We start from the raw sequence: 26730 nt of genomic DNA on the forward strand, positions 1-26730 counted from the left end.
GGTTGAATAAACGACTTTGGAATCCTTCGCTAAGAAAAAATACTCTAATAACTCGAAATCTTGGTCATGAAGCCAAAGAACATTTCCTATGGTTTAAATGTATTACTAATATTTATACGTTACTATATTAACAATTTACTTTCGTGTAACCGATTACATTGAATTAAAAACATGAAAAAATGGGGGATGTTGTCCTGAAAAAAAGTAGTAGGGTTGTGTATTGGCAGTAATCTGGCGATACGAAACAATACGAAAAATGACAAAACTGTAGGATATACTTGTAGTATTGCCCGAGTACTTGACTCTAGTGTTGCCGAATTTACACACCACATTTTCAATAACCAATACAGTGCTGACAAAAATCAATACAGTATCGTGGAGCAGAATATCGTGATATATATTACGAACACCCCTAGTTATAAGTACTGTATACTGTACTGTACCCTCATTAGCCAAACGGTTTAGCTTTAGCATCTCCTATGACTTTGTGAGCTGAGATGGACAATTTGGTTTGTTTTTAAATAAATGTGAAAAAAACCAAACACTGTGTACACACATTAAATACTTTCAAATAAGTAGTTTAACTGAAAATACCATGCTCTGCTGAAAAAAAGTCATTGATAAAAAAAGAATATTTGAATTTGCTAAGTCGCGGATAGTGGCGGATGTACAGTATCAGCTTGTTATTTATGTTTTTTTTTAATGTAAATTTAATTTTAAGATACAGAAAAAAAACATAAATTAAAAAAAAAAAAAAAAAAACTGTCCTTGGTCCTATGCTTCTCAATATCACTCAATAAGCGCTTTTCTTCCCCTGAACATTTGCCCACTAAAAACCAGGAAACAAAAAGATACAGTAACATAAATACTTTATAATACATCCTAAAAATAACATTAATAATTAATGTTAAGAAAAATGTAGTAATGTAATTATAGTGTTCATAATAGTTCAGTTTTTTCAGTTGACAAGATTTCATACGGTCTAAATATCTTTCCTTTTATTAACAAGTTTTGTCACCCGCAAAAGAAAAGTGTTTCTGTAAGTGAACAACTTAATGTGTGTCACCTTTTCCACTACAAAGCGTTCCACTTTTTTAAAAAAGCCTTCAGGCAGGATTGAATAAAATGCCAAACAGCTGCTGTTTCACAGATGCAGAAAATATGCTTCAGTTCGTGAATTGAGAAGAGAGACCCGGGGAGGAGACCTTTCAGAAGGACAGAAGCAGCGGAAGGTTATCTTAAGGTCAGCGTCACCTTCGTCGGGGAGAATGTGTTTTTGGCAAAAACAAGAGAAAAGTGCTGACTCTGCAGCAAAAACGTCCCTGAAGGTCTGCTCTACTTCGAGTGAAGAAGATTGTTCAAGTTATGGGATCTTTTTTATTGTTGCTATTTGTTCATAAATGTAATTATTTTCAGGGGACACACATATGTTGAAATATAAGCGTCATCACAATATATAATTTAACACATAAAGTTAAATTACACTAACACTAATGTTTTTTAACGAAAATACATTTCACTTCCAAAATAAATGTATCTTGTTTTAAAAAAACGATTCAAAAATATATACATTAATATTTTAGTTTCCCATAGTTTTTGTAACTTTTTTTTGGAAGTTCTTGTGTATAATGTAAGTAAGTAAGTAAGTAAGTGATTTTTATTTGTATAGCGCTTTTCCAGAACAGGGTCACAAAGCGCTTAAACAATCAAAACAATACTCAATAAAGTATATACTTTAAAGATCAAGATAAAACTGATAACACAACAGGAGTTCCAGAAAATCAAGGAAAAGCCTGAACAAATAAAAAGGTTTTAAAATTCTGAAAGTAAGAACCAGAATTTTAAAGTTGATCCTGAAAGAAACTGGAAGCCAGTGAAGAGTTTTAATGTCTCTAATTATACACAAGACTAATTTATTTTAATAGCTGTGTCTAATTGGAAAAACAATTTCCCGAAAGAGACCTCCTTTGGGATCAATAAAGTTCTACATAACCTAAATTAACCTAATAAATATATGATTCATATTGATTCATTGGGTAAATCTCCTTTGAACTATGCTCTTTTCACTTTGTTATCTCTTTAAACTTTGTTCTTTTTATTTGCACTTTGTTCTTGTTCTTGCTTTTATGAGACCTCAGTATCTTCTATTGTCTGCTTCCCGAAGGAGATTTCCAGAGGGATTAATAAAGACTATCTAAATCCCTTTAGGAAATGTGTGTTTTAAGGCCTTAATAAAGACAGTTATTACTATTTATAATCATGTTTGGCAACCTATAATAATACGTTTTTTATAATATAATTTATAACATGAGTGGTGAAAGTTAAGAGTGGGAAAGCTGCTTCGTAAATACACTTAAATCTACTGAATACAGTTATTTGTTATAACAATGTTATGAAAAAAAATTGTTTCCACTAAAAGCACTCATGATGATTCACAAAGCTGCTTGAAGAAGTTGACAAACAGGATTAAAAACTTTCAAAACATCTTCTATAAAGCCTTATAAATGCATTATAATGTCTTTTTAATCTCTTTGTAAAGCATGACAAACCTTCATGGAAAGTTTCTTTCATCATCAAGTCATCATGTTATAATGTCAAAACTTTTCATACGTATTTGAATGACAGCGAGAACAAAAATGGCAACAAAAGTAAAAGGTCAAACTTAGTGTCGCACATATATGATTAAATATGTAACAACGTTGCACAGTATGGGATTCCTGACATTTAAAGATTAATTATATTATGTGGAAAAGTCAAATAAGTGAGGGACAAGAATGATGGCGGTGCTTCTTCCTAGCATGTTACCAACATGTGTAACATAAAGACAAGCAGCCAATCATTTTCCTCACATGAGATCTGGACATTTAATTTATCATGGCCCTTCAGAGTCTATAGCAACAAGAATTAATTTATTCTTCCCACTTCAGGCTTCTCTAATCAGTGCAGCAACAGAATATATTGAACTGGGAATCACTATATAAGACTTTAATTTGAAACACAAACTTCATTATCATCACATAATTTGTTCGACTGCATCGCAAATTCATTTCCATACTGTTGAAAAACTACACTCATACTGACTAGAATACAACTTAACTACAATTTAGGATTTAATTTGTGATTTGAGGGATATTTTGGATTGATAATATACATTGTTTTAAACAATGAAGAGCAGAATAAGATTATTAATAAGTAAGTAAGTAAGTAAGTAAATTGTATTTATATAGTGCTTTTCCAGACCAGGGTCACAAAGCGCTTAAACAATCAAAACAATATTCAATAAAGTATATATTTTAAAGGGCAAAATATAACTGAGAACACAACAGGAGTTCCAGAAAATCAAGGAAAAGCCTGAACAAATAAAAATGTCTTAAGATGTTTCTTGATAGAGTCAGTAGACTCCATCAAGCGCAGAGAGAGAGGAAGATCGTTCCAAAGCTTAGGAGCAACAGCCTGGAAGGATTTCTCTCCTCTGGTCCTGAACCGTGTGCGAGGAACCATCAGTAGATTCTGATCCACAGACCTCAGAGCCCGAGCTGGGGTGTAAGGCTGGATCAGATCACTGATGTAAGGAGGAGTCTGACCATGAATAGATCTGAAAGTAAGAACCAGAATTTTAAAGTTGATCCTGAAAGAAACTGGATGCCAGTGAAGAGTTTTAAGGACCGGAGAAATGTGAGTTCTTCCACTTGAGCGGGTCAGAATTCTCGCTGCAGAGTTCTGTATCAACTGCAGGCGAGACAGCTCCTTCTGCTTTAGCTCTGACTGGCCATTTTATGAAGAGCAAAAGTCTGAAAAAAATAAATTTACAATAAGTTTTATACCATATAATACAATCAAATCGCTGAAAATAGCAAACTGCGACTATTCCTGACAAATTATGTAAAAAACAAGGGCCTGAGAAGCAGCCAAGCAGCATCTCAGCAGGGGAGTAACAAATTGAATTGGCAGTCTAAAAGCGCAGGTGAGTCAAACTGTGTTTCAAAATACCAAATCAACCACCTATTTTCAGTGTAAAAAAAGGTATTACCAGCGTTTCGTTTTCACGGGCCAACACAATTTTGGATCACAACAGGTGTTTCATTTCCTTTGACGACGCTCCTTGGCAAAGGTATGCATTACCTCATAAAAATCAGATTATTTTAATAAATACTGATCATATACTCTTTTCGGTGAACCTGCCAAGGTTTTCTCTTGGAATGGAGACAATCGTTTCTAAGCGAAGACGGCTGACGAACCACGTGACGCCCCACTCGTGAAGATGTACCGAGTCACTTCCTGTGCAAAAACAAACGAGAAAACTCTCCCTGAGAGTTTCAGCCGCTGAACTTGAGTGTTATTAGGGAGCCCTGACAGTGTTTCCACCAATTACAGTAAACCCTCAGCCAGTCAGGCCGCTGTACCAGTCAGACTTGTCGAGTGTGTGCTCATGAGCCATGACAGTGTTTCCACACACCAATTACAGGGAGACTGTCGTAACGGCTGTGTGGCGGCGCTGGCACCGAGCCACACTATAAATGCCTCCATCGATTGACAAGGAGCGACGGAGGAGGCGGGAGAAAGGAAGCAGATGCATCTCTGATTCTTAATCACGGCGAACACGTGAGTTCCATTTTTCCTCCCGAAAGAGAACATTCCCGGAAGGAAGCTAGGGAAAAAGCGACCGGGCCGCCCTCGTTCCCGCCTCCGTAATTCGCTCGCCGCCGATCCCGTTGATTATCACAGTTTGACGGAGCAGGACTGCAGGAAACACACGAGCACAGCGAACGGAGGGAATTACGTTTTTTTGGAAGACAAGATAAACAGGGAGAATCGAGTGACGGAAAAAGGGAAGATAAAGATGGGCTCCGAGCAAACTCCGGGAAGGCAATTAACCTCGACAAAAACACCTTTAAAATGCCTAATTTATAGTTTCTAAACACCTGCCAAAGTTCCTCCTGGTGGGTTCCGCTGCAACTTATGTGGTTCCTGGAGGAAAAACCCACGGAGACAAAGTTCTTTTAAACGTCGCATTACTCTTCCCTAACAACGACTCCAGTGTGTCTTCGAGCCCGGGCTGCACGGGCGGACGATGTTTTTCCAGATCAGGACTTCCCGGCTCAATTACAGTCAGAGGTGTTAGCCGGGCCCGGAGAGTGATGTTCTGTTGGCTTCAGATTAAAAGCCTGTGACGGTCGATGCTTCAGGTGGACCCGAGTTCAATGGCCGGCATCAATCCTCAGCGATAAGGAAGTTTGGGAAACAACTCTCACTCTGAGCTACTTTGGTCTAAACGATTGGTTTTATTACTCTGAGCTCTTATTTTGGAGGTCCAGTTTCTTAACATAGATGCAAGTTGATCTTATTTAATTCTTGTTTTAATGGAGTCTCAACCAGTTGTGTCTTATCTCTGCAGCACACTTTGAATTCTGTGTTGCTCTGGATTAATTTGACTTTTGGAATTTATGATTTTAGTAAGAACTTGGATCCGAATTAAGACATTTAATTTCTCTTAAGAATGATTTTCTGTTTGCATTCTCTTGTTGCATTTGTTTTTTTTTCCTCGCTTTGATACTGTTTTCTTCTCCTAGTTTGACTGATTTAACAAGAAGAGAAATATGCATTGACAGCTTAGATATTTCTAATTTTATAGCTCTCTTGAAATTGTTAAAATAGATTATTTTATCAAATTTTCTTTGTAAAATTACAAATGATTAAAAAAAAAAATCTCATGTCTTAAATAATTGGTTCATTGTTTCCCCTAATTATTCATTAAATTCTTCATCAATGGAAACTATAAATGTTTGTCTTAAAAAGCTTTCATTCATTGGTTTATTTAATACTTTCTGGGTTTTTTATGATGCTGAGTTGACGTAAAAAGTGACGTCTTTTTGTGCTCCAGCTGTGCAGAGAGATACAAGAGAACACTTATCTTTATTTAAAGTGGATTGATAGATTTGTGACCTACCAGTTTTCGTCTAGTGGTTGTATCTGGTAATTTCTCAAGAGCATAATGGAACATTTAACTAAACAGAACAAATAGAAGTGACATTTTTGCAGCAATAAAAGGCCACTCCATCCTGTTAACTTGAATTTTTCCATTTCCTTTAATTTCCTGCCAAATAATTTGTCACAAAATGTGAACCGATCTGAAAATGCAAAACGTACTCCGTGTTTCCTGTTTGTTGCTGTACAACATGGTTCTGGAGTAAATGTAATTATGTTTCTTTAAAAATGTGGGTCTTTTGGGTCAACCTTCAAGGATTTGGGTTCAATTACTGCATGTTAATAAATAATAAGGTTAATTGTCAGTAGCTGTGTCATTTTTCTTCTAATAACTGCTACTGATATATGCAACAATAAGCTACATCAATAAATATATTTCCTGACCAGTTCAACTGTGTAAGATTTGCGGAGATTAATTATAGTTTTTAGATTAAGAGGTGTTTTGTACCAAATTATGCAAAAAGCCTCGTGATGGAAAACACACGGAGAGGAACGCATAGGTGCAGCTTTAAGTTAAAAGTTATTGATACGGGTGTTGAAGAAGGAAATTGAGAAGCAACACAATAGCTGGACATCAATGAATGAAAGGTGAGATGCAACAAAAACACAAGCAAAAAAACAAACATAAGAATGACTGTTCATATAGGCTGGTAAAAATGTTTATCTAGCCGTATTACTGCTGTGTTACAAGCACTGTTTGGGATAAAAAAAATCATTATCTTCCTTTGTCTGATGTAACAATGTGTCCAATGGTCAGGTGCCTAAATAAGTGCAATATAAAATATATATTTTATAAAGAGGGTGTGGCTTATGTTGGGTGTGCTCTTTATTCCTTGATTTATGGTAATTTACATACAAAACTCAAATTAGCTTAGGTTTCTATTTCTATTTACCTCCCATTGTTGTGTCAATTCCATCAGTAGCAAAAGGATATATTTAAACAACTATATCCTAAAGAGCAACTAATGTGTAGATTTAAGTGTGTCTTAAATAGATGTTGGACTCTATTGTATCATCAGTATGTGTCTATTTGTACAAAACTCTCTTTTCATTGAACTATTTACATTAGAAAATGTTGTCTTTAACCATGCCCACTCTGCATAATAGACTCCACTCTCGTAACCTTTTGTTCGCCTAGATTTCAGACGGGGGGAAAACTTTATAAAGTAATAAGTTCTAAACATGGTCATGATGAGAGACTTACTGCACCTGGAGAGGAAGTTGTTTTTTCAAATAAGTTGCTATTTCTCAGCTTTAACACTTTTTACACATTATCCTTAATCAAAAGAAAAAAACAAGGTTAATAGATAACTATACTAAGATGTTTTAAAATCTGTAATTGGTAACTTTTTTTAGTCTGTAAAGCGATAAAAAGCAAAGCATTAAAAACGCATGGGAGTTATTGCTAAAGTAATAAAAAGAAATGAACTTTAATAGAGATGAGATTTTTTTTTTCTCCTAAATTCAAAGAGAGCACACAATGAGCCTCAATTCCCCAAACTCGTAGCGACAGTAGTTTAAATTCATTTAAGATGCCGTAAACTTTACGGCCTTGTAAATGATACACAGGATGTGTGAGCGCGGCGAGAACCAGCACTTACAGCCAGAAGTATCTGCAGCGAGGAGTGCGCCACCTCGATGAACTGGAAATCCATCAGGCAGCCAGATATTGATATATATCGGTGGTCCTCAGGTGCCCAGGACGGGGGAGGCGTGATGGGTGTCACCCTGCACCCGGGGCCGTTCTCCATCCACCAGGAGCGATGCATGGACACGTTGAAGGTCAGGACGAGGTCAGAGTCCTGAAGGAAGACATGAGAAGATTGAGATCATATATCAACGTGGGATCAAAAAGGGCAATGAAGGTTGTGGCTGGAATGAAAGCAGTTTCATTTTTGTTTTTTTAAAGCAAATGGATTTACGATATTTTCAGGGGGAGACGGAAAGAAAAGAACATTTGTTTTTATTTAATCTATGTATGCAGGCATGAGTTCAGAGGGAAACAACAGGCTGAGGTATTGAACTATGTTTTTACGTTGACTGTTGTTGTGTTTGCAAGTTTATGCATTAAACATGGTTGTGCACCAGACTTGAGATGAAAACAAATACGATGTGGGATCATCAAAAATCCAAGGTAGTAGCTCACACGATAAATAATAATGAACTTGAGAGTCAATTTATTATAAGAGACAAGAAAAAAAAAGAAGTTTATTATTCAATATTTAGAATCAATTTGTGATCAAGACCACATTCTGAATATTTGTCATCTCTTTATGTATGAAAATAGTCTCAGAGGTCACAGAGATCGTCCAACATGAAGACCTCTTTGACTATTTTAAATGTAACGACAAGGCCATGTATCGGACTACAAAAAAATACATCCCTAAATAAAGTTTGTTGCCAAGGTGATATAAAAGTGAGTCCATATTTCAGTGTTGAGTAAGCCCGGGGGCTTCAGTTTGACCCCAGAGTCAAGTAGCAACAAATATTCCACCTCTCTTTTTAATGATTTCTTTCAAATATTGACAAGTATTCTCTGTTAAATGTTCGATATTACTCTCTATGAATATTTAAATGTTAAATGCAGAATTTATGGGACTTTATGTTCAAAATATAAAGTTGTGTTGAAGCCAAGTTGCATTTGTTTACTTCTCCAAAACCCTTTCAGTAACTGCAAGATTGTGAAAATACCTTTTATAATTAGAGTACGGCACATTTTTGAAAACATTTTATTGACAGTTTGAAAATGTTTTGTTTTCTTCAGACGAGTGATTTGACTCCAATTCTTGTACAGAATGTACTGGAACAAAAACCTGGTGCAGAGATTAAAGGAAATCAAAAATATTTTCCTGCATTTATCGACTCAGTTCAAGAGTAGACGACTAGAATATAATTCTTAAATAAATCGTTTTTTTTAAATTGCCCCCTACGAATTTAGATGTAAGTATTAAACAAGTACAAATGTTTGTTTTTTTATGATTCTGTATAACTGTAAGTAGTGTGCTTTATCTTTATCTATGTTTTTTTTTTTAAGCCCAATATAGACATGACAGGAGGATGAAGATGTTTTTATGAAACTATGTAATGTTCTGTTTTTATTTTTGCTAAAATAATTAAAATTGTTAAATATTATAATCTAATTCTATCCTCATTTAATAAATGTGTGTACCTAAGATAATATTTTCTTGATTACCAAACCATTAAATGCAAAAATTCATATTACGTTATCACGTTACTTTTAATAAAAATTTGAGCAAGTATGAAAAAAAACTTCATAATGTATTATTGTTATGTTATGGTCACATGTGTCATGTGTCTCATGGCCCGGGGGCCAAATCAGACCCGCCAAGTCATTTTACGTGGCCTGCGGGATGGTTGGCTCAAATGTAACATTGGTTAATGTTCATGTTGTCACGGTGACCTATAAAGATACCAGTGTTTCAGATAAGTTAAGGGTCAGAGACAATGGATAGAAGCAATATTAATACAACTGGAATTTTAGAGATAATTAAAATAAATGAATAATGAAAAAAAAATAATATCCAAATCCTACTTCCAGTTGGGTAAATATACATGTTGTTTGGACTTGGACTGCTAGAAGATTCTGGTACCTCGTGTGATAGCTAAGAATTATAAGAAGAAGAGTCAAAGAAAAGACCTTAAAACTTAAAAGTGGTTATAACCCAACAACGCTCAACTCTGCCTCAGAATTGGACCAACAACTTCTGCGACCGTCGCGTCCGGGACACGAGCGAGTTCGAGTGAGGATGATGAAGATAAGGGTCTCTCTAGTGGATCAGCACATAATAGACGAAGGGGTTACTGGCCTCGGTGGAGGTCTACGCTCTCTAAGTGCCCTTCTAGTTCATTTATATTGTGCTTTTTCTTTCCTCCCACTCTTCCTTTTTTTCCGCGCTCTTTCTATTCCTGTGTAATGAGTAAATGCCTCATTAGCACCGAGCCCTGATTAATGCCATCTCTCTTGTTGTGCTTCTCTTTTTAATGAGCGAAATCTTTCCACGTTTCTGTCCCGTTTCCTTCATATCATCGCGCTCCCCCCTTGTCTTGCTTATTGTCCCGGAATACCTCCTTCTTCCTTCCCTCCATCCATCTTTTTATCTCCATTTCATCTTGATTATCCCCTATTTCTTATTTCTTTTTCACCCCGTATTTAATGGGGACAGAAGGGGGGGTTAGGACGTGGTAATTATTCCAGTGCTGTCTCTATCAGTGCTTTTCTAATGAGCCTCTCAAACAAACACACAACTAATTAACAGCGAAAAGCTGAATTTGGAGAAAATGTCATCCGGTCCAAGAATGCAGAAATACTAATTATGTGGTATTATCTCATTCTCTCCTGGGAAATAATAAAACATGTGCAAAAGCAAGCTGCTCACTTGGCACAGAGAGGTGTTTTGACCACTTGTGGCTTTCGGTTGAACTTCAGAGAGCAACGGTGCGATTATTAATTTACATGGAATTCTGCTGACAGCACGTAAAGCCACAGCATTTTGTTCGGGTAGCATCGGGTCGCCTTCCTCTAGCGAGCTTCGCTCTGTGGTCTGTTGATGAAAATAGTTTGACATTTATTGTAGTTAGTGAACCTTGGTTTCAGGCAAGTGACCCAAAAACACAAAGATCAGATGGTTTAGTAAATCTGTCCATATAAGTAGGTCATTAGAAAGGTTACATTATTCAGGTAAGCTTACGATGCAGGTCGATTTTAAGGGCTTTTTGGTTACTACAGCTTTATTTAATAAGAAAAATGAACTGAAAACTTGTCGATTCAACTAATTGAATGAAACCTTCTCTTTACCTGAAACTGCAACCCTGTTTTAACTGTTGCAACCCATATTTTTCCTTATTGTTTTGTAGTTTTCTATGGTTTTCCTGGGAATTTGGCACCCATTTGTCAACTTTTCATTTATTTTAAAACCGTTCAGAATGCGAAAAACAAATACGATGCAGGAAGTCTCTCATCATGATCATGCCTTGTAGTTATTATTATTAAATCTCAGCGAACAAGAGGTTACGAGAGGGGAGCTCATTATAACGTCCCCCTGCAGCAGTGATTTGAATGCATGTGTGTTTCATTCAAAAACACAATTGCATTTATACAGCCGAGAATGTATTGTCTCTTTGAGTATCAAAGTATTGATTATATAAAAGATGAAGAGAAAAATTAACAATGGAGTCAGTGAACATTTACTCTAAACATCAGGATGGTTTGTCTTCGATGACGTTGCAATGAGTTGAAACAAGACACAATTATTTACTCTGTGATAAACTGGGAGCTTCCATAAAGAACCATCATTTTGCACGACAAACTTCTTTATTACAATCATTGACACAAACAAACAACTGCGGAGATCACGTCACCTTTTCCTATAAGCTGAAAGGGACATGTTGGCCAACAAAAACTCTCCCTGGGACGTCTCAATAGTTATCTTGATTTAACCACTCAATAGTATAGACACAATGAATAATTTACCTCTTTATCTTTCATAAAATCAACACTATGTCATCAGTTATATAATTTATTTGTTATATAGATAAAGGTGTGTATTTTGAATGCAACACACATGCACAAATGGTCGTGTTCTACGTTTTGTTTTTGTCCCGATGTGTTTGCCATAAATACATGGACACGTCCTGCTTCTTTCTTTATAAACAAGGCTCTTGGAGGTGAACACTCCTGGGATTTATGACACGCAGCTACATACATTGATGCTCGACCAATGACAGCAGAGTGGTCAAATGAATTATTCAAGTGATCGCTCTGTAGCTCAACAACTGGGGGAAAGCTAAAATAAACAAAACAAATAAAAAAAACAATACATAAATTCTTATCTCCATGTGTTGTTTCCACCAATTTGAATCACAATTTGGAGTTTTATCTTCAGCAGAATACAAAACGGACACATCTGTGTTGTGACAATGATGCATTGATTTTTATATTAGCAAATCTGGCTGCGAAGATTTAAACGACTCAAGTTATTTAGCTCCTTAATAGTCTGGAGATGTTAATCAGCTGACAAATGGGACGCCGTATTGGCAATTAGGAATGATAAATGTTGTCTGTTCACATGTATGTTCATGGAATACCGCGTGAAATAGTCTCATTAAGACATTTAATTGAGTTTGGGTTAATGGCACTATTCGTGGATCATTGTTTGAAGGGTTTATTTATGTGAAATTAGCCAAACAACATTTTATTTCAAACTCATGCCATGTTTTATTAACTGTTGTGTTATCTGAGGCCTGAAAACAAATGTGTTTGTGGTATCCCTTGTGTTTTTCTTTGGGTCAAGGAGAACGTCAACACAATGTGGATGTGAAGGGATACCACAAACACATTTGTTTTCAGGCCTCTGGGTCACCTAGACCCTAAAATAACACAAGGGGGCTAAGCCAGGTCTTACCTTTTTTTTTAATTGTTTTTTTTCAAAACTATCATATCCTTAACATCAGTATCAATACATCTCGACATATTTCTGTTTAACATCCTGTTTATTTATTTTTTGTATATAAAATACATTAGTTTTGAAAAGCGTATGTTAAAAGCCATACAGTCAGTGATGAATCCTTCTTACAGATTAATATATCACTGTCTATGCTGTGCTTACTTGATTATTATTGATGATACATTTTTTTTATGGAAAAAATAAAATAAAAAAACTAAAAAGTACTTAGGTGGCAGTTATCTAGAATGAAACAATGTTCATAATTGTCCTCGTTTTTAATTCAAAGCAAACATCTAAAGAAGTGATTCATCGTTCCATGCATCAGAAAGTTATATCTGTTTTTTTTGAACAACCTATTCTTGCTTAGTCATGTGGGAGGACTCTCTCCCAACTATTAACCATGTCTGGAACGAAATATGCGTAATCAGCAAAATATAAAAATCAATGACGAGCGGTCGAGATGCATTGAGTTGATTTGGATTCATGTCAAAGAGGCAGTCGTGTTAAGATCATCAGCGACATTACATAACTGCTGACCGTGCAATATCTCGCTTCATTACCGGCCGGTGTGTTGTGCGTGACTTTGCACACCTACCCCCCCACAAAAAAAAAAAAACCCTGACACACACACACACACATATCTCCAGCGTTCTGGCTCAGGATCATGCACTCCTACTGTCAGGTCTTTGTCTCCGGCTGCGGCATGTTGCCGCTTCACTGAACCACATCTGTTTTTCTCCCTCCACCTCTTCTCCCCGTCTCCATCCTTTTCCTCTCCCTCAATTTACCACCAATTTCCCGCTTTGCTTTGTCTTCCTCTCCCACGGGAGGGAACATAAAAAAAACACACAACAACACCTAATGGCCTTTTTTCTTGAATGCTTGCGATTTCGAAGGATATCCGATAGATTTAACTTTTTAAAAATCAATCGGATGAAACTAAAATAAGGGACCGGTGCAATGGTGGGGAAGAAAAAACTGGAACAAGCTTTTAGTTGATGCGATTCACGGAGCAGGATTAGCAGATTAATGGCCGCACACAGACGGGTAAGAACCCTTTTCAAGCCGCAGTCACTCACAAGACAGCGCGACCTCAGGTAGACGAATAACACCGAAAGAAAAAGAGACTCAACCATATCAGCTTTGTTTTCATTAACGTCACTCCTTTAATCTATTGAACTATCTGTGCCTCCGTCTCCAATTTATATTACTTTCTCCGTCTTCACATCTGCGTCACTCGCCGCACGTTTTCTCTCCCTCACCGCCATCATCAGTCACGCTGCATCTCCTTACATTGTTACGCCGTGATTTCCCCCGAGGGCTGCTTGAGACCTTAACCCCGGGATGCCTAAAGCACTTCTCTACACGTAGATTGCTCGGAGGGTAATGGGGAATTGTGCGTCTGTTTGTGTGGCAGGTGTGTGTCGACCTCCAGGAGACGTGGTGCGGATCCCGACCCTGACCTCAGCCATATTGCTCTTATTAGCATTAAATGCCTAAACAGGGCCTATAATGGGGTAATCTCCCTCCCCGCACCCCCACTTGGGATTTGCGAGACGATAATTCAACTATTGAAACTAATTTTTGCAATAAATGCCGACTACAGTTGATATGATGAATACCTTCGTACTTGTTTTTCAGATAATATCCTGTCTTTTAAAGAAAATACATGGTTTGTACGAGCTGTACTAGATCATTTACAACTTAAATTCAAGACATTTACAATATTTTTTTCTGCTTGCCTGAGATAAGGTTCCACCGCGGTTGTTGCTGCTATTAGCATGCTACATAGTAAAGTGTCTCACAACGGTTTACAAATGAAGCATTGGGCTAACTGTTTGATCCTGCCAGTAGCTTACGCTCGTCTCAGAGATTTAAGCCATGCAAGCCTCACTACACGTTCGGTACAGAAAAAACTGGTTCTTCTTAAGCTGCTGAAGTGAATAGCATCGTCTTCCTCCTCAGTAACTTCTTGCTTCTTCTACTACGTTTTATTGATCCATATGAGAAGAGAACCTGGTTATTTTAAATGATTTAGGAAATCAATGTGGCGCTCTATGAAAAATATTCCAGGTCACCAAACAAACAAAAAATTCCAACATGCCTAGCATGCGAAAGTCAGACTGTACCTGGAGTTAGATGACTGTATTATATGGAATGAATCTTGTCCGTTTCTCTATTGGGGCCAGATTTGATGAGGTTAGGATTAGGGTTAGAGTTAGGGTTAGGGTTAGAGTTAGGGTTAAGGTTAGAATTAGGGTTAGGGTTAAGGTTAGGGTTAGAGTTAGGGTTAGGGTTAGAGTTAGGGTTAAGGTTAGAATTAGGGTTAGGGTTAGGGTTAGGGTTGGTTTAAATGCCTAAACATATAAACCCTATGTTTAGGCATATATCAAAATGGATGGATAGATGTATGGATTGATAGATGGATAGCTGTATTGATAGATAGATGGATGTATAGATAGATAGATGGGTTAATAGAGGGTTAGACAGATGGATGAATCGATAGATATATGGATGGGTACATAGACGGAAGGATAGGCAGACAAACAGAAATACAGCAGATAGATGGAAAGATAAACAGAGAAATGGATGGATGGAAGGACATGCAGACAGATGGATTGAACGAGAGATGGACAAATGGATGGAAGAACAGACGGATGGAAGGGCAGACATACAGATGGTTTGAATGAGAGATGGACAAATGTATGGAAGAACAGACGGATGGAAGGACAGACAGAGAGATGGATGAAATGATAGATGGACAGATGGATGAAAGGACAAACAGACAGATGGATGAAAGGACAGACAGACAGACAGATGGTTTGAATGAGAGATGGACAAATGGATGGAAGGACAGACGGAGAGATGGATGAAATGATAGACAGCCAGACGGATGGACAGACAGACAGACAGATGGATGAAAGGACAGACAGACTGATGGATGAATGGAAAACTGGACAGATGGATGGAAGGGGAGACGGACATATGGATGGATGGATAGACAGACAGATTAATTTAAGGATAGACTGACAGATGGATAAAAGGACAGACAGCAAAAGTGACAGAAGGATGGAAAAAAAATGGATCTAAGGATAGACGGACAGATAGATGGAAAGACAGACAAGGAGATAGCTGGCCAGTTGGATTGAAGAAAAAACAGATAGACGGGCAGATGAAAGGTTAGACAGATGAATGGCGTTATAGACAGATGGACAGACAGTCGCCTGGACAGACAACTTCCACTGAAGACAAGACCAGACACTTCTTCACAGGCTGTGTGAACTGAACTGTTACTAATTTATCAATATCTAGCATTAATCATGATGGTTTCTTACAAACTTGTAGGGAAATAAATTCCACTTCCATATAAAGACGTCAAGATTTAAAGGCAGATACGAGAGGAAGGAGGTGAAGAATCAATCCCAACATTATCTATCGCCACTTATCCTTGTCCAATCAGCCATCTCTTGTCATCGCACACGGGGCGATCCAGCAACAATAACCAATCAAATGGAATCCCCGGCATGATCGGCGCTCACAGGCTCTCAGATAAGAATGTCTGCTAGGATGCTCCCAGCAGAGGAATGTGTCTGAATGAAAAGGAAAAAAAAAAAGAACAATTTCATGCCTTGATTTCGACAAACGCAGCCATTGATCAAAGGCACTGAGAGCTGATGCATTAACTCAGTGAAGCGAGTGGATGTTTTAACCGGAGCGTCGATGATTAAACGTGTGGGATCATCTCATTCATCGTCTCAATTGGCAGCGCAGAATGACTACCGAGGGTGCTGAAATTAAGCGTCTATTAGCATTCACACAATCACTTTTTTATTTCTCCTTCCCCTCAATGGTGTGTTTGCCGGTTCTATTGATCGCAATAGTTATTCTACTGTGTTTTTGTTCAGCAGAGGAACAACTTGTAAACACGATTCGTATTGACTCCGTTTCTGCCTTCTCTCCATATTTACTCTTGAAGCACATATTCCCTATTGTTAGCATCACGTCCACGTCTGCGGAAGGCAATTAAAAAGCTGATAAATCTGAGAAGTAATGCAAGCTTTTGTATGTTTTTTTAAGAGGAGGCAGAAAGCATATTCTTTTTTTCCCAAGGCAAAGAGAGGAGCCCCACCATATTTTCACAAAATCAGTTATAGTTTTGATTGTGTTCATGGACTATTGTGTTGTTGTGTCATGACTCTCTGTGCATTGGTCAATAACTTTTCCATTTTGATGGTCAAACATTTCTTTTTTATTATTTATGCTACTCTGCAAGGAGACTTGGGTGAAGACCACGGCAAATTATGATAATTTGACGATTGTTTGCAGAGGTTAGCTTGACCACTTTGGGGGGAGTGGGAGTGGAAAAACCCCCTAAAAAGATTTTTTAAAATGTTTAAGCTAACAATGCAAAAACAACAACAATGCTCTGTGTTTGCGGAACTTGATAGATTTGGAGTAAAAGATGAATACAATATAAATATATAGTATATAAATAAATATAAAACCCCATGAAAAAACAAACATGGCTCGACTTTTTGCACAGAATGGAAGGCCAGTGGTTTGTGTGGGTCTTTTTGGCCTTGTGACGCAAGAACAGGTTGAAGACAAAAAAGACAATTCCAGAGCATGAAAAAAAACAGTGAAGAGTAGCAACCGACCCTCCCCTAAAATATGGAATCCTCATGTGATTGATGAGATCATTTTTGTCTTTGCACACATCCGTCACTCACAGAAGATTATAAATGTCATGAAAAACGAACACCTGTTGAGGTCATGAATAAATGTGATGTATATTTTGGAGGTCGCCGAATCCCTATTTTTTGTGTGCCATGTACGAGATCAGACGTTTATAATTTTGGGAGTATTATAGGTTTAAGTGTCATGGCCACTTCCTGTATGCTCTTTTTGTCTTGTACTTCCTGATTAAATCCTTGTTTCAAGGTTTTCCTCGAGCTGCAGTTAAAGCCAATAATTGACAGACACATTATTTGACAGGCGTCCAATCCTCTTAGTGTTTACCTGAAGGTACGTTCACTTGTTCCACAGATTTCTGTCTCTTGCGCTGGACTTTCTGTTGGGTTTATTTTTTGTCATTTCTCTGTCTTCCTTTCTTCCTGTCTGCAACTGTTGACTTAGTTTTTTCCAGCAGATTCATACTATTTGTATTCTTTAAAGAACCAACATTTTAGACACCTGTTTTTCTAACTGTCACAATAAGTTTTCAAGAAATTTCTCATCATGACAATGTGTCCATTATGACGTAATAATGGCTTCACTCCTGCTGTTATATTTTGGCCAGCTGTAAACACGCCCCGCTTTGTTTATATAACGAGTCCCTTGGAGGTGGTGACTTGCGGGGTTGACTACACCCGGTGACAAACCTTGATTCTTGTCCAATCACAGCAGATTGGGTGTGGTTATGGTAAACAAGATTTCATCTTCAGAAAACCCAAGTGTTTAAGGTGGGCGGGTTTTAAGCACGGTTTCTAATGTAAATATTTCAATGAAAAGGTAGTTTTGTACAAACAGACACATACTGATGAGTACAAGATCTTTTTAAGAGACTTAAATCTACAAAATTAACTAATTAATAACACTTGACCTCCTGTTGTATTGTTTTTTTAATACATTTTTATAATTTATTTTAAAAAAGCAGCCATTTCGCACTGTGCCCCATTTTATGTGGTAGATTTATTTTTCTTATTTTGTAAACATTTAACTGCCAAAAAAAAAAGGAAAATTCCTATACCTTATAGTTTCTTAGGTTTACTTTTGGAGGATCTTAGTTTGTCATTCCCACAGTTTAATTCCATGTAATTATATCATATTAATTATAGATGATACAACTTTGAGTTGAAAGATTTTCTCCCTTCAGATGTTTAGTTATATTATAATATATATATTATATTTTATAACTTTTCAAAATAAAAGCAAATTGAAATTCAAGTTTTAAATAAAGTAGGTCATCGATTTTGTTTTTAATGATCCCGTTTTGAGTATTGTTTTGATTGTTAAAGCGCTTTGTGACCCTGGTCTCGAAAAGCGCTATATAAATAAATATTACTTACTTACTTAATGATCCCACCCTGATCAATATTAATAATTAATAGTTTTTTTCATACATATTTTACTTTCAAAACAAATTGAACAGTCACACAAAGACTGCGGAGAAATAACCCACAATGCAACCCGTGTTACTCACAAACGCTCCCTCGCTCGTCTTTTATTCTCTTCGCTCCATCTTTGATTTATGTCTAATCCGTAGTAACTGCAGTCACTCCCCTTCCTGACACTCTCTCTCTGTCAGCAGACGTGGTGTGTAGTCGCCGTGTGAAAATTAGATGTGTGGGCAGATCCAGAATGATTGGAGTCTGCTCGGATTTGGAGAAAGTGTTGTTGTTGTCGACACCAGGTTCGTCCCTCCTCTTTCCTTCTGACTGATAAGCTTGACAGGCGTCTCGGCTATTTGTGAGGATAAACACATTCACACACCGTCATCTTCACAGTCTCGCGTGCAGACACACTGCATACTCCCTCCTCATTAAGTGACTGACGGATGAGTGTGTGTGCGGCTGTTTTTTGTGTGTCGACTCACGCCCACGAGGTGGCTGGATCCACTTCTGTGACACGGTGGACTGGTGACAGTTCTGGTGTGTGCGAGACAGAGAGTGGGAAGATTTTCTTTTTTTTTTTTTTTTGGGTGGAAACTGTTGACGGCCCTCTCTCTAGAGGTTTCCCTCTAAATCTGTCAAGAATGCCACATCAGAAATCTTGTTTAAAGATTAATTTTGTGACATTGCTGCCGTATTAGATAGTGCAGCCGGAGAGTGACAGCTGGGATGGGCCTGTGACAGACTGATACTCGCCGTGAATCCCAGACTCAGACTCACATTTCTGTCAGGGAGGGATGTACATCTTATCTTGCCGCGGGCGCACTCTCGGGGGCCGCATGAGAAGGAAAGTTTTATCAAACAAAACAGGTGAGGTGAGTCTTAGCGAGGGCTGGTGGATATTAAAAAAAAGGTCTCCTGTCAATGCTCGTAAGAAAGAGTTCGGTAAGAGGAAGCCTTTTGAAATTATTTCTGGGAGTTAAAAAAAACATCTTGAACTATTGAATATTCTAAATGAACTCCCTGTGTGTCTGAAATCTTTGTCTTTTAGTTCGTTTGGGATCCTTGAGAGTGAGATCATGTATTCTTCTTTTATATAATCCACCTTTTTTGACATCAATGGCCTCAGAGAAGCACCTTCAGAGGCACACTTGAAGGCCTAGCCTCACGATCTTGTTAGTTTTGGGGTTAGTTAGATTAAAAAAAAATGTCGATTAACGACGTGTGTCACTAGTATATCCAACGTACAATGTTACAGTTCTCCACCACTAGGGGTATTGAGCCCTTCAGTTTCTTTTTCCGAGGCCCACTTGTGTTTTATTTTTTTAACTTGAGGGTTAACTTATTCAAATGTATCAGAAAAGGGTCATGAGACAATCCCAACTCTGACACCATTTACAATAGTGACCTTACATCTAACCTTGATACTTAATCACACCAACTTTCCCCTTGTGTTATCTCAGGGTCGAGGTGAACCGAAGGCCTGAAAACAAATGTAATTGTTTTATCTTTAGCGTTGCTTCTGGGTCAAGGTGGTCCCTGGCTTCCATGAATACATATGCAGTGGTCGAGGTTGTTCATCGTGACCCAGAAACAACAGCAATGATGAAACAACCAGGGAATTCCCCATCGGTGATAGCAAGAGAGAGATATGCGATTTGCCCCATGACGTAAAAACTATGAAAACTACATAAGAGTCAAATTACACATTAACAATTTGGACTTTTATCTACATTTTAAAGTTTGAATGGTGTTTGTATGTGAACGAATGCCAGAGCAGGAGATGTTTGAGAGATTTGGGAATTTTTAACCTTGTCCCATCAATTCCTTATGGGAAATTTATCGTAGTTTTTTTTAAAATATTTTGTGAGAAAATTATGTATTTTTTTGTTTGTATGCCCTCAACGGTGCGGGGCGTGAAAAGTGCCAAAAACGTAAGAAGGATGAATGATGATAATAGCAATAACAATGGCAGACCTATGGACACCTACAGCTCTGCAATAGAGCCCACTGACTACATTTCCTTTCTGGCCTTCGGGTCACCTTGACCCTGATATAACAAAAAAATAAAAAAATAAATAGCATATTAAAAATAATGAACTTTAAATAAAGACAAAAATAACTGTGTTCACTTTCAGGTAGGTCTGTATATTGTCATTAGGTATCTATCATGATACAGGGGCAACAGCACGATACAAATACCAATGCAATACTGTAGGAACAAGTATATTTTTCTAGTACAGACTGCATGTCTCTTGACGAAGTTTTATCTGCTTCTATTTATGTATATGTCCAAACGTCAGCTTTAAAAGCTGCTATAGTTGACTGTATCCTCTCGCCCTCAGTCATCGCCGAGATCTCAGTTTTCATTGTTTCTTTGATGCAGAGGTCGTAATGACTTCTGCCACCTAGTGGCCGGAATTTTGGCGACATGAACAAATGCTGTGAATATTTGCATATTAATAGCATATCAAAAAATTCAAATGGTTTTCTTTTATGCATGCTTTTTTGAAATATAAACCCATAAAAAAGCAGTAATATAGGATATAGGATTTGAAAAGAAAAAAAAGAGTTACATTACAGCACCTCTACTTTCTAGAAACAACATATACAATTTTTCCATTATTGTTATTATCATCATGTTATCATATTCTTTTTAATTATTGCACTATGCCAACAATAAGGGGGGAATAAAGACTGTTTTAAAAACTGCGTAAAACTCCTTTAATGTGGAGTTTAAATAAGCGAAAAACAAATGTTAAATTTGGGTTACAAGAGATGCTACTTTAAATAAAAAACAAACACAAAAAATACCAAATGTACATGGTAAACTTCAGTATCTGAGCTATATGCTATATAAAAATAAACGTATGATAAAAATTTTAATTATTTTCTTTCTTCACTGGATGTTTGTGCATTAGTATGTGTGTGTGTGTGTGTGTAAACAGAGAAATGTATTAAATGTCCTGTAAAAATGGTGTATTTACGGACATAATTCAGCCTTTATCTATTGTGTTTACTTCATTCGAGACAAATAGCTGTAGATGAGAAGATATTCTTTGAGCTTCAATGGTCTTCGTGGCCAAAATTTAAAGGAGATTTATATAGTTTTCCTCAACAATAATCCACAGTCAAGATCATTTACAGCCAAGTGAGAGATTTAACACGGCGGTTTGTGCGGGACAATATCAGTGACTCATCGATGACACGTTCCCGCCTGATTCCTTGTTTACGCTCAGTATCATCGTCACGTCTCATCTCACGACTTATCTCTGCGTCGACACTCAGTACCCCAGAGATGTCGCTCTTAACACCGTCCTTATCAAGAGGAAATGTCACAGAATGTTTGGCGAATCTTTCAACGTTCCGCCTCACTTTCCCGCTGCTCTGTGAACAAATACTGTGCAGGTTCAAGATTGAAACCATCTGAACTTTTAAGATGAAAATGCACAAAACAACTGAAATCTTTACCTTAAGAAACACTTGCCAGAGCCAGGCACACATATTAACTGCGATATAATTATTTTTCTACAATTTTAGTCCAGATATTATCATTCTCAAAGATGTATCTACATGAATACTACAATCTTTATTACATTGTAATACCATATCTGTGACAGGCAGATCAAATTTCTGAGTCCTGTCATTATTATGTTTGTTAGTTGCAATTTTTTTTAATATCAATGAAATCTTTTTATTTTACCGGAAATAGAAAGGAGTTTGCTGGTGTTTTGAGGAAATATTGAATAACTGTGTCTGTTAAGTCGGTAAATCGGCTGGTGGTGGGTGTAAAGTTTTGGAAAGTCAAAATGGGGGTTTTGAAGAGGCAGCACTGTAGCACTCTAACTTATGTCAAATAAAGAAAACTTGATACAATTTTGGCATTGCTGTGTATTGGTCCCTTAGATACTACAGGGTTGCTTTTGAATGACTCTCATTCCACTTGATTTATTCTTGGCGTCAGTGTTTATTTCCTCGATTCGAAACTGAAGTTTCCTTAGTCAGGACTTGAAGTCAGTTCTGAACTGAATTTTCCTTGGTTATGAACTTAATTTCCTCGGTTATGCACTTAAGTTTCCTCGGTTACGAACTGAAGTTTCCTCGGTTACAGCTGAAGTTTCCTCGGTTACAGCTGAAGTTTCTTCGGTTACGAACTAAAGATTCCTCAATTACGAACCGAAATTTCCTCGGTTACGGACTGAAGTTTTCTCGGTTTGAAACTGACTCTCCCCAGTTGCGAACTGAAGTTTCCTCGGTTCAGAACCAAAGTCTCCTCGGTGTGGAACCGAAGTTTCCCCGGTTCTGAACTGAAGTTTCTTCGGTTCTCAACTGAAGTTTTCTTGGTTCTGAACTGAATTTTCCTCTGTTACGAACTTAAGTTTCCTCGATTACGAACTGAAGTTTCCTTGGTTTGGTACCAAAGTCTCCTCGGTTCTCAAATAAAGTTTTCTCGGTTCTCAAATGAAGTGTTCTTGGTCCTGAACTGAATTTTCCTCAGTTAGAAACTTAAGTTTCCTGAGTTACGAACTGAAGTTTCCTCAGTTACGAACTGAAGTTTCCTCGGTTTGGAACTGAATTTTCCTCAGTTCAGAACTGACTCTCCTCAGTTCGGAACTGAAATTTCCTCGGTTTTGAATTGAAGTCTCTTCAGTTAAGATTAGATTTAAACAATGTTTTTCCTTTATTAGTCCCACATGGGGACATTTTTGTAGAACTGGATAAGAGGTATTTTTTTCCTAGAACTCAACACAGTCCAGTTGACTCCATTTTTGCTCTATACATGTGTGAAACTGGAGCTCTGATTGGTCCTGGATGTACGATGTATAGAGTGTTAGCTCTCTGGTCTGAAGAAAATGTCATTTCTTTCAAATAAAAACCATGGACTAAGGTAGAAATCCGACTGGCAAGAACTTGCAATTCATCACCATTGAATTGCGAACAAGCACCGTTTTCACTAACCCTCAACATCATGTGGCTGAGAACCACAACATCGCCATGGTAACAGCAGACATCAAAGAACATTTGATTCCGCATGCATGAAACAAATGCAACTGGAAAAAAAAAAAAAAAAACACGTCAAAGAGGAATATAAATTGTCGTGTTAGTCTGATAACATGACAACACGATCATAGCTTCGGTCTTGAAAGTGACTCCGTCGCGCCGCCTCCCCCACTCTCCTCCTGCGAGTCCCTCTCTTCATCTCCATGTAAGTCATCCTTCCCTTCCTCTGCTCACCCCATAATCAAGTCTTTTTCAAGTTGTTGTGTAAAGTGCCATGTGAAGTGCACCTTCTCACTTCCCATTCGACTGTTTCAAAGTCAAAGAGGAAATATGCAGCCGGCTCGAAGGCCACGCTTATTTATGAGGCTTATCGATTCAGATTTCCACGTGTTAGCCAATCCTTTGTGCCAATTCCATACATTACTTTATCCACTCAGGCCATTAGTTTGTGGGTCAGTGGACAAAAGTGGGCGCGACAACTCACATTTTTCTTCATTACCGATATCTGACGTCCCCCCCCTGTAAATTAATAAGGCCTGGTGTGATTCATGCGAGTTTTTTGATGTCGCATCCAATGTCGACACAGTTTCATAAGCGGCGTGATACTCAGATTATGCATCTTCAGAGCCCGCAGCTGTGTGGATTCATTACCGCCGCCGCACTGATGTAAGGGAGCGCAGACGAGGATGTTGTAATGGGGCGAATATTAAACCCAAGACTTTCACTCATGGTTTTTTCGGTGGGGGGGGTGCACTATTTTACTTTCATAGGTGATTGATCTGTTAGGACATAGGTTGTATTTTCTGTTATGCTTCCCTTATTTACCATAAATCAACTTTGACCTCAGTTATATTCATCCATCCATCCATTTTCTGCCCCTTATTCCCTTTTGAGGGTCACAGTGGGGGGACACCCTGGACAGGATGCCAGTCTGTCGCAGGGCACATATAGAAATACAACCTTTCACACACACACTCATACCTATCTACAATTTCCTTAAGTTCCAAATAAACCTGTATGTTTTTGGATTGTGGGAGGAAACCGGAGTGCCCGGAGTAAACCCACACAACACAGAAAGGTCACAAGTCGCCTCCCCTCCAACCGGGAAGCGAGGTCGCAACATTCTTGGTGATCATGCTAACCACTGTGCGCACTATACTCAATTTATTTATTTATATTATATTTATATTTTATTTGCTTTTGATTTAATGTCTATACTATTCTCTTCTGTCGTCACTATAAAAAAAAGAAAAAAAAAAAGAGGTTTGTTCTACAACACAGCCAATAAAACGCTTTAAATGGTAAGTGTTCTGTTCATCCACTGAAAACATATATTTTTGAAATGTTTAAAAGCTAATTTAATTAAAACTAAATCGACGAAAGACGCATTTTAATGCATCGGGTTTGCAAAATTGGTCTTGGTTGCTTCCACCTGTTGACGCCAAAACGTTATTTATTTTTTAAATAAATGTTGCTAACATTTAAATCAACAAGAGAATCAACATTTTGAGCGTGTTCTGGCTTTGTGACCTGTTTGGCCAAACTGTGTCAATTCACTTACCGCCAAAGTTATTTCTTATACAACAATGGAAAAATAATTCAAGAATTATTGATGTTTTCTCTGCCAGCAAGATCCACTGTTCAGCTGAATCTCAGAATGTGTCAAAGAACTACACTTCCCAGAGTGCACTAGCAACAGCAAACAAGCTGCTTCAGTCATTGGCTCTAATGTGGCGCACCTGTGATCTGTGACGTCATGGAGGTTCTCAGGGAAGACGCTCCAAGTTCAAAATGGGTTCAGTCTAAAGACGCCAATGGTCGGTGAAATGTTTTATTTAGTTTCATTGTGTTTGAAATGCTTCTGGGATGTTCAAAGTTATGTTTAAATGTGGTAATTATTAGTTAAGGAACACATCATATTTACTATATTGATTTTGTGATTATTGGGTTTTGCTAAAATAACATTTAATTTGAGTTTGGAAAATTAAAGGCAAAATATTAAGAATAGTACAAATTAAATATCAGAGCTTTACTAAAATATTTTGGAAAATTCATGAAATTAGATTGAGTGCTTGTTAATTCATTTAAAATATTTGATTCAGATGTTTAAATTAATTTAAAATATTCGAATGTTTGAATTCAAAATGTTTGAATGTTTAAGTTAATTTAAAATTAATTTGGAATGTTTAATTTAAATGGATAATTTAAATGTTTTTGGTTTATCTGTCTTTAAAGGTTTACAACCTAATTACTGAGAAGCCGAAAGAATAATAAAAGTGATTTAGTGGAACATTTGTCCTTGTGTCCTTTGGAACCTGAACAAGAGGTGGACTTGACATCCTCTCTTAAGCATTTAAATGTCAGGGAAATTATGGAAAACATGTATGTATATAAAAAGCAGGGATTTAAAAAAACAAAAAAAACACAGAAAAGTTGCATAAGAGTTCTATTGTGTGAGTCGCAACTGTTCAAACTTTGTCATGTCAAAATGTTGTGCATTGATGCTTTAAGTTTTACTTTTTTTTTTTTATTTAGATTTTCATTTATTATGTTTTTTATCATGTTTAAACCTTTTATTTGCATAAAAAAAAAAAATGTATTTGGTGATTATTTTATATTAGTAATGCATAAATATAGTATTTATTTATAATTGATACTTTTTCCTTTTCTCAGAATTTTAAAATATATTAAATATTCATAAATGTATGGTTAATAATAAAATAAGTTGAGCTTTGAGCAACATTAGTTACAGATGCACCTTTTAACAAAAGCATAGTTATGAAATGGATAATAATAAAACCTGAGCTGATGTAAGACTGGAACATGTTTCTTCAAATACACTTTCAGGGATATTTGTTCGGCTCTGTAGAAATATCCGACTGGAAGCATGTGAAAAAAAATAAAAATCCTGTGTTCTGGTTACATTTCCCACAAGTAAAGCTTCCGAATTCCTAGATTCAAAATTTGAATTCCAACCTAAACCCAATACTCACCAGCAGCTGTTCCTCAACAGCAGCTGGTGAGTAGAGGCGAGTCTTTTTTTTACGGGCAACCAGGTCAAGGTTAATACATTCACAATTTGGTTTTCCCTTCATTGAAACAAGCTGTTTGGTCTTAGTGTGTCTCCTCTGATTGGTCGGGTGTAAATCAATATAAGTCCTGCTATTAAG

The 26730-nt window shown here is 37.2% G+C and overlaps 1 protein-coding gene across 2 annotated transcripts in view; it reads right to left on the reverse strand.

Moving 5' to 3' along the window:
- Nucleotides 1-26730, reverse strand: part of nkain2 (sodium/potassium transporting ATPase interacting 2) — a 106522-nt gene that overhangs the window by 17818 nt on the left and 61974 nt on the right. For both annotated transcript variants that reach the window (XM_087812177.1, XM_087812178.1), the window contains exon 4: nt 7587-7787. In XM_087812177.1, the coding sequence (XP_087668303.1) occupies nt 7587-7787 (201 nt within the window). The remainder of the gene's footprint in view (nt 1-7586; nt 7788-26730) is intronic.

Source organism: Callionymus lyra, chromosome 17 (assembly GCF_982586985.1).
Source record: "Callionymus lyra chromosome 17, fCalLyr1.hap1.1, whole genome shotgun sequence".
In the NCBI taxonomy this organism is placed as follows: Eukaryota; Metazoa; Chordata; class Actinopteri; order Syngnathiformes; family Callionymidae; genus Callionymus; species Callionymus lyra.